The sequence below is a fragment of the Coregonus lavaretus genome (assembly GCF_964263955.1).
Source record: "Coregonus lavaretus genome assembly, chromosome: 12".
NCBI classification, from domain to species: domain Eukaryota; kingdom Metazoa; phylum Chordata; class Actinopteri; order Salmoniformes; family Salmonidae; genus Coregonus; species Coregonus lavaretus.
Window position 1 is genome coordinate 40,465,674 of NC_139999.1, and position 9,622 is coordinate 40,475,295.

General features: G+C 42.1%; 1 protein-coding gene across 1 annotated transcript; it reads right to left on the reverse strand.

The window, feature by feature from the left end:
• Positions 1 to 78: 78 nt before the first annotated feature.
• On the reverse strand, positions 79 to 7,360 carry LOC311138654 (serine/arginine-rich splicing factor 3-like). Its single transcript, XM_084173433.1, has 7 exons — positions 7,008 to 7,360; positions 6,545 to 6,603; positions 6,108 to 6,318; positions 5,806 to 5,952; positions 4,118 to 4,156; positions 3,062 to 3,148; positions 79 to 574 (listed from the first exon to the last, which is right to left on the reverse strand). The coding sequence occupies exons 2-7, from the start codon at positions 6,549 to 6,551 to the stop codon at positions 547 to 549; spliced, it is 519 nt and encodes a 172-aa protein (XP_084029559.1). The 5' UTR covers positions 6,552 to 6,603; positions 7,008 to 7,360; the 3' UTR covers positions 79 to 546.
• Between the last annotated feature and the right edge of the window lie 2,262 nt (positions 7,361 to 9,622).

A 9,622-nucleotide genomic window follows, 5' to 3' on the forward strand; every position in this document is an offset into this window, starting at 1 on the left:
GCCCATCCAAGAATCTAACGTTCAGTGTGTCACAATCAAAAGTAAATGCAATATAATGGAAAGACGTATGCCCAGGGAAACGTTACCAAATGTTTAATTCAATCATTTCAAACAGTTTAACAGAAACAAAACACAAAGTAGTTGAGTTATTACCACATTCTATTCAACTCCTTCAACATGCAGTGTGACAGCTACTTCCTGTATTAAGTATTTACTTCAGAATTTATGGGGGGAAATAATTGCCAAGTGGACAAAAAATTTGTCAACACCAATCCTTTACCCCATTGGACAATGTGTAATGTAAATTTAAAAAAATGAAAACAGGACACATTTGGTCAAATAAAGACAGTAATTTGTGAACATACAGTTTGCAAAGACGGAATTGTTTCAGAGATGGACAGACATGGCCGTTTCACTTCATAAAAAGGAAGAAAGAAAAAAACAAATCTAAAAGGTTAATCATTTAAAAATGAAACGCACTCATCCAAAACCTGATTCAATACAAGGAGACATCCTCGGGTTTGGACTTCGACTTCAGACGGTCACTCACTTTCTCTCCGCGGTCCTAGAGCGGCTGGGGGGAAAACGAGGACCTGTCAGAAACAATAACTTGCACTACAATCCAATCCCCCATAGCCCTATAAATACAGTGGGGTCTGAAAGTATTGACTCCTTGATAAAGATGAGCAAAAATGACTGTGTAAAGACATTTACATTTGAGTCATTCAGCAGATGCTGTTCTCCAGAGCAACGTACAGTAGTGCGCATACTATAGTAGACCCAATTTAGTCGACTGGTCGATTGTTCAGTCAATAGACTGTTGGTCAACCAAGATTTCTGTAGTCGAGCAGTCACAAATAGATTTTTTGTTGCTACGTGCGTAATATCAAAGTTAACCGGCATATTGGTGTTGAGAACAATGCGGCAGAGGCAGCAGCGGAGTGAGAAGACGAGGAAACAGCCCTTGCCTTAATTGTCTAAGAAAATTGAGGAGAGAGAAGACACCAACTTAATTAGGTCCATAATCAATAGAGAGCTGCACCTTTACACAGCCCATCTGTAATTAGCCCAGCCAACTACCTCATCCCCATATTGTTATTTATTTTGCTAATTTGCACCCCAGTATCTCTATTTGCACATCATCTCTTGTACATCTATCATTCCAGTGCTAATACTAAATTGCAATAATTTCTCACTATGGACTATTTTTTGCCCCACCTCCATAACTTGCTACATTTGCACACACTGTATATATATTTTCTGTTGTATTTTTGACTGTTTTGTTTACCCCATATGTAACTGTGTTATTTTTTTAATCGCACTGCTTTGCTTTATCTTGGCCATGTCGCAGTGGAAATGAGAACTTGTTCTCAACTGGTTTACCTGGTTAAATAAAAAAATAATTTATGAGTACACCACAGTCACTGGTTTCATCAATAAGTGCATTGATGACGTCGTCCCCACAGTGACTGTACGTACATACCCCAACCAGAAGCCATGGATTACAGGCAACATCCGCACTGAGCTAAAGGGTAGAGCTGCTGCTTTCAAGGAGCGGGACTCTAACCCGGACACTTATAAGAAATTCCGCTATGCCCTACGACAAACCATCAAACAGGCAAAGCATCAATACAGGACTAAGATCGAATCGTACTACACCGGCGCCGATGCTCGTCGGATGTGGCAGGGCTTGCAAACTATTACAGACTACAAAGGGAAGCACAGCCGCGAGCTGCCCAGTGACACGAGCCTACCAGACTAGCTAAATAACTTGTATGCTCGCTTCGAGGCAAGTAACACCGAAACATGCATGAGAGCATCAGCTGTTCCAGATGACTGTGTGTTCACGCTCTCCGTAGCCGATGTGAGTAAGACATTTTAACAGGCCAACATTCACAAGGCCGCAGGCCAAGACGTGTACTCCGAGCCTGCGCTGACCAACTGGCAAATGTCTTCACTGACATGAAGTGCTTTGAACAGCTGGTCATGGCTCACAACACCATTATCCCAGAAACCCTAGACCCACTCCAATTTGCATACCGCCCCAACAGATCCACAGACGATGCAATCTCTATTGCGCTCCACACTGCCCTTTCCCACCTGGACAAAAGGAACATCTATGTGAAAATGCTATTCAATGACTACAGCTCAGCGTTCAACACCATAGTGCCCTCACCATAGTGCCCCCCCCCCCCCCCCCCCCCCCCCCTTTTACAATGCTGCTATTCTGTTTATTATCTATGCATAGTCACTTTAATAACTATCTACATGTACATTTTACCTCGACTAACCTGTGCCCCCACACATTGACTCTGTACCGGTACCCTCTGTATATAGCCTCGCTATTGTTATTTTTTCTGCTGCTCTTTAATTATTTGTTACTATACTGTGTTACCGGTTCGCGAGTGCCTTTGACGTTCTTCAGTCACTCAATGTAATTTTATTCTTATTAAATTTACACCGCATGACCATCAGGCTCCCTCGAGTCATTTGTGTCTTAATTATTTAATCAGACAGTGCGCTTAAAGCATCAGACAAGCTCAGTGCACATAGATTATTTTATTCAAACACATTGGGTGTCTTGGCTAAAATGTCCTGGTACTGTGTAAAGTTCATGATGCCATTGAATGGCCATCTCAGTCTCCGGACTTGAAAACCATTGAAAACCTGTAGTTTGAATTGTAGAGGGCAGTCCATAAGCGCAGACTAAGGTTGGAACACATTCCTCCCAATGTGTTCACCAACTCATAAAATATTTTTGAAAAAGGCTCAGTGGCGTGCGTTATACTCACTAGGTGAGGTATTGAAAGGTAATTAAAACAGGGGTGTCAATAGTTACCCATACCTTTTTTAAATACTTAAAATATATTTATGCGCAATTGTATTAATATAATTCACAAAATGTTTGCCGCATCCAGTATTTAAATTTATTTTATACATAAATGTTTGTGCATCTTCATCAAGGGTGTCAATAATTCTGAAATCCACTGTACTTGTCCATATAGGAAGACGCCTGTGGATACACAACGACAAGAAATTAACAACATGAACACACACTTACCTTCGGGACCTTGAGAAGGACCTTGAAGGTTTATGGTTCCGGTCTCTGGAGATAGACCTCTCTCTTCTTCGGTCTCGTGACAGAGACCTAGAGAAGAACAAGTCAATTAGAGTGTTTCCGATGTACTCACATGTATTTCAGACTAATCAGAAATATTACATTTGAACAACGGTCACTTAAAACTATACAGCACCAATTAGTATTAACAATGTCAGAACCATGTATAAATATTTTATAACAGGCGGCAGTGGGTTCTTTAGATCGGAAGGGACAAACATTTTTGTAGTATATGAAATGGTACTACGGTATTCTAAAATGTTGGTATCATAAGTATCATGATGTTTTGGTACCGTTACATAACCGGAATACTGCAAAATTACCAAAACTATTGCTGATGTTGAACCTGAACAAATCAAAATAAAATCTATATTAAGCCCCGTTCAGCAGGTATAGCCAGATGAGTAATGTTTATTCCAGTAAAACAATTCAACAGAGCAGAGATAACAAAAACCTAGCAAATTGCATAGGTTCTCACTCAACTAATAAAGCCTAATATCACGCAAGCCATTTTAGCATTTGAATGCTGAAGGTGCCGAGCAGATGTGCAAGATCAGGAACAGGCTGCCTAACTCGCATTGGTCAGCATGCAAAGCTGGGTACAGTGTGCAGTTTGACTAGGCTACTGATGTTGCCAGTGTTGTTCGGCATGCAAAATGAATTGTAGATCAATGACTGTAAACAGTTACATGAAGTTTGCCACTGAATGAGAGGACGCATCACAAAATATAAAAGGTATTTTCGGAAGGTAGAAAGAATGCAATATGAGCCGGCGATTCATAACGTTTGAATAGTTTGTCCGATGCATGCTACATTTTGATCGGTTTGTAGTCCACCGACCAATTAACTTGTATCTTAAACATTTTAATCAGGGACTGACGCGGATTGGTGAATCTTTACATCCCTACTAGTTAGATAGTTACCACATCACTGTTTAAGTTGTGGAGGCTGGGCAAAGAGGCATGCAATGGAGACTGTAGCAGAGGCATTTAGACTCACCTGCTGCGACTGCGGCTGAAGCTCCTCCTCCTTGGAGAGCTGGATGGAGAAGGAAAAACGGGTTTAATACAGGGTATTATTGCATCAATAAACACCTGTCAAATATGACATTCCTTATTCCTGAAGCAGCATCATTCCACAATACCACACACAGCCTTCCTCTTTCTGCAGACAGAACAGGGGATCCTCTGCACCCCTGCTAGAGGACAGAATGCCTGGACAACCAACTGAGTTCAAAATGAGATCTCTTATAAACTCAGGAGAACATGGAAGTTTAAATGAACACAAGCATATAAAGAAAGTGAGAATGAATTAGAAGATATAGAAGGAAATAATTACAAGTAGGCAGACTTATAAGCTACATACCTGTACTGTTTTGGGCACATTTGTTAAATCACTACCAATATTGGACCTCATAAAACATAATTCACAGTTCATGCTAACCAGGGCAGCGCCAAGACCCCACAACTTTTGAGTTTCAGGATAAAGGCTTTTTATTTGTAATCTATGAGAGGGAGATTCTAAATTATAATAATTGTACTCACAAGTTGATGTTTGAAACTAAATTTACACCACAATTTCTAAACTGCCAATTGCATATTGTCAAGCAGCTGTAAAACCAAACCTGTGGTAAGCAGGACACTACAAAAAGCAGGAGAAAAGCAACTTACTATTTTGGGGGGTTTGGACACAAGATAGAAATGACGCAAGGAAGCCAGACTGATGGCGAGGGAGGTAGAATTTGCAGAGAGGATTTGCCACATGTTGCAAATGTTGGAGTTATGGAGTTGGTTGGCTGGAGGGGGTACAGTAGTTGTAGATTTTCCCTGTCTGTGTGGTTAGCCGGGGCCTGCTGTGCTGCTTGTAGGTAGTTGTGTTGATAATTGGGGAAAGTAGTTAAATCGCTGATTGGTCGGAATTGTGGGGTGGGCTGCGACGCTGCCGATTGGGTTAAGGTTGGAGGAGGAGGAAGATGAGAGCTGCATGCTCAGGAACCAATAGGCTGGAGCGGAACATGACGACTGGCCATGCGTGGGTCATGTGACATGGCACCAGCGAAGCTGATTGGGTGGGGCACGGTGCTGGCGCTGGTCAGTGGTCACATGATGCTGTAAGAGGACTAGTTGACTGACTGTCTCAGGGGGTGGTGAGAAGAGGCATGGTGATGACTCTGCAACGGGGTTCATTTTTATTAATATAGATCGATGGCAAAAAACGAAACTGAGAAAAATGAAACAAAACTAACATCCAGATAGCAATCAAATGATCAAACATGTACCCCCTTTACCGAAATTTGATAGGTGATAAATGTTTATTATCTAAAAGAATTTCACTTAAAAAATGTGTTGCCTAGATCAACAAATTATGCCTGAATTAAACCTTTCAAAATCACCTAAATTGTGACCTGAAAAAAGCACCCAATCCCTCTGATGAGTAATTGATCCTTTCCCAGCTCGGATTGTGTCCACAGTAAAAACGTTATAATGTATCACTGTATTAACCAACCTACAGACAGTGCAGGAGTGTGTGTCTATTTGCCAAATCCAGCCATGTAAATTGAAATGATAGGATATATGGTACAGTTGGAAGTGATGGGAGGGTGTGGGGTTGACTGCTTATAAACACTTGTAGGACTACATGTTAAAGATGGGTGAGAACAAGTGTAGGTGAAAGGCGATGTATCATACCGGCGTCTGACAGGCGGGCTCCCACGGCGCCTGCTGCTGTAGTCATCACGTCCAGGGCGACGGCTCCAGGAGGGAGGAGGTCCACGGCTCCTTGAGCGTTTCTCGCCATTGGACAACTCAACTCTCACTCTGCAGCCAGACAGCGTCCTGTTCACAAAGTAATTGCAGAAGCATACTAGTTAGGCTGGAATATTATTTGGATGTTCATATGTCATGATATATGACTCTCTGTTTTGCTCAAGTGATCAACTGAATTTCCCCTTCTTATGGGGCAATAAAGTTGTAAGTAAGTAGTGGCCTACCGTCCATCCAATTCTCTCACAGCATCAGTTGCATCTCTGGGGTCCTCAAACTCGACAAAGGCAAAGCCTGGGGGGTTCCTCGCCACCCACACACTACGCAGAGGGCCATAGTACCCAAACGCCCTCTCCAACTCAGTCTTGTTTCCACTGTTGCCCAAGTTCCCAACATATACCTTACAATCCAGAGGACAATCTCTGAGATGAGCAGGTTCTAAGAGAGAGAGAGAGTGAAAGGAAAGAGGAAAATAACATACCACACGTACTACATCCAGTCATTTACAAATACATTCATTATTATACAATTCATATCACTCCTATCGACGTAATTTGTGACAACGCTGTATTAGGTGGCCAAACGCCCAAGGTAATCTTTTTTTTTACCAAATAAGTAGTGAGACCAGAAAAGACGCTGCATGCATAGCACGTTAGGTAATTACCTCCCATTTTGAAGGATCCTGGTTTCCTTTGAAGGGTTGACAAAAATATCAATCAATAACTGGAAGAAAAAAGGGAGACTTGATTAGTTAACTAAGCTACTGTGTTAGCTAGCTAACAAGTTACCGTGCTTAACTAGCTCCCAAAAACAATGCGATTGTTTAAATTGAGCTTAATACGATCGCTAGGTAGTTACATCTTTAAGTAACAAGTGCATGTTTAAATGCATTCATAAATTATAGACAACACAAAACATGTATTATATTAATCTAGAAATGCTGTTCATTATTAGCTTCCATTAGCTAGTATTAGCCGTGGAGGAGCATCGCGGTTAGCTTAGCGAGCTGCTGGCTTTTGTTGACGATTCAATCGAACTATTCGACTAAAGCAAAACAATGTTACAGTGCATGATGTTGTTAAACAGTAAACGCTTTTCATTCCCACATCCATTAATCAAAATTGTACCAGTTATATCTGCGTCAAAGTCTCCCAGCACGGCTCAGACGAATCGTAGCAGCAGTCCACAAGGTGTTCGAAAATGGCGTTGACCGGAAATAAATAATCTAGACAGCGCGGGGTCAGTAAAGTGCTTTACCCCTAACCTATCGCCGTCTACTGGAGTGGAGTATTATGACTAACTGACCAAGTATGTTTTTCTTTCAATAAAAAGCGCTGTGTAGAGACCAGATACCTGTATGTATTTATTTATACAATAGTTCTTCTTAGGCATACATTGCAGGGTACATAATATATAGTTTATCCAGCATGTTGTATAATTAAGCAATAAGGCCAGAGGGGGTGTGGTATATGGCCAATATACTGTACCACGGCTAAGGGCTGTTCTTATGTACCACGCAAGTAGAGTGCTTGGACACAGCCCTTAGCCGTGGTATATTGTCCATAAATCACAAACCACCGAGGTTCCATATTGCTATTATAAACTGAATACCAACGTAATTAGAGCAGTAAAAATAAATGTTTTGTCGTACCGCACGGCTGCCAGCCAATCAGCATTCAGGCCTCGAACCACCAAGTCTACAATTACGCAATAAGGCCTGAAGGGGTGTGGTAATATATAGATCGTCGCTAATCACCTCAGTGTCACCATTCTTTATTACAAAATGCATCGCTGACATTATCACAATGAAGGTTAGCTGCTTCCCCAATCAAAAGCCCTGGATTAAAACTGAGGTTGGCGTTTTTCCTATTTTGTTGCGTTACAACCTGTAATTTAAATGGATTTTTATTTGGATATCATGTCATGGACATACACAACATAGTCCAAATTGTTGATGTGAAATGAAAAAAATAACTTATTTCAAAAAATTCTAAAAAATAAATAACGGAAAAGTGGTGGGTGCATATGTATTCATCCCCTTTGCTATGAAGCCCCTAAATAAGATCTGGTGCAACCAATTACCTTCAGAAGTCACATAACAGTCACATTGGGCGGCAGGTAGCTTAGTGGGTAAGAGCGTTGTGCCAGTAACCGAAAGGTCGCTGGTTCTAATCCCCGAGCCGACTGGGTGAAAAATCTGTCGATGTGCCCTTAAGCAAGGCACTTAACCCTAATTGCTCCTGTAAGTCGCTCTGGATAAGAGCGTCTGCTAAATGACTAAAAAAAAAACAAAAAAAAACAAACATAATTAGTTCAATAAAGTCCACCTGTGTGCAATCTAAGTGTCACATGATCTGTCACATGATCTCAGTATATATACACCTGTTCTGAAAGGCCCCAGAGTCTGCAACACCACTAAGCAAGGGGCACCACCAAGCAAGCGGCACCATGAAGACCAAGGAGCTCTCCAAACAGGTCAGGGACAAAGTTGTGGAGAAGTACAGATCAGGGTTGGGTTATAAAAAAATATCCTAAACCTTTAACGGACCACCATTAAATCCATTATTAAAAAATTGAAAGAATATGGCATCACAACAAACCTGCCAAGAGAGGGCCGCCCACCAAAACTCACGGACCAGGCAAGGAGGGCATTAATCAGAGAGCCAACAAAGAGACCAAAGATAACCCTGAAGGAGCTACAAAGCTCCACAGCGGAGATTGGAGTATATGTCCATAGGACCACTTTAAGCCGTGCACTCCACAGAGCTGGGCTTTACGGAAGAGTGGCCAGAAAAAAGCCATTGATTAAAGAAAAAAATAAGTAAACACGTTTGGTGTTCGCCAAAAGGTATGTGGGAGACTCCCCAAACATATGGAAGAAGGTACTCTGGTCAGATGAGACTAAAATTGAGCTTTTTGGCCATCAAGGAAAACGCTATGTCTGGCGTAAACCCAACTCCTCTCATCACCATGAGAACACCATCCCCACAGTGAAGCGTGATGGCAGCATCATGCTGTGGGGATGTTTTTCGTCGGCTGGGACTGGGAAATTGGTCAGAATTGAAGGAATGATGGATGGCGCTAAATACAGGGAAATTCTTGAGGGAAACCTGTTTCAGTCTTCCAGAGATTTGAGACTGGGACGGAGGTTCACCTTCCAGCAGGACAATGACCCTAAGCATACGGCTAAAGCAACACTAGAGTGGTTTGAGGGGAAACATGTAAATGTCTTGGAATGGCCTAGTCAAAGCCCAGACCTCAATCCAATTGAGAATCTTTTTTTTTATTTCACCTTTATTTAACCAGGTAAGTCAGTTGAGAAGTTCTCATTTACAACTGCGACCTGGCCAAGATAAAGCAAAGCAGTGCAATAAAAACAACAACACAGAGTTACATATGGGGTAAAACAAAACATAAAGTCAAAAATACAACAGAAAATATATATACAGTGTGTGCAAATGGCACAGTGGTCTAAGGCACTGCATCGCAGTGCTAGCTGTGCCACTAGAGATCCTGGTTCGAATCCAGGCTCTGTCGTAGCCGGCCGCGACCGGGAGACCCATGGGGCGGCGCATAATTGGCCCTGCGTCGTCAAGGGTAGGGGAGGGAATGGCCGGCAGCGATGTAGCTCAGTTGGTAGAGCATGGCATTTGCAACGCCAGGGTTGTGGGTTCAATTCCCACGGGGGGCCAGTATGAAAAATTCAATAATGTATGCACTCACTAACTGTAAGTCGCTCTTG

Excerpts from the sequence above, each read along its gene's own strand:
- LOC311138654 (XM_084173433.1), bottom strand. Across the intron at positions 4,157-5,805 it reads AGCCCGCCTGTCAGACGCCG|CTCTCCAAGGAGGAGGAGCT; the intron begins GTATGATACATC and ends TTCTCCATCCAG. Across the intron at positions 3,149-4,117 it reads TTCAGCCGCAGTCGCAGCAG|GTCTCTGTCACGAGACCGAA; the intron begins GTGAGTCTAAAT and ends GTTCTTCTCTAG.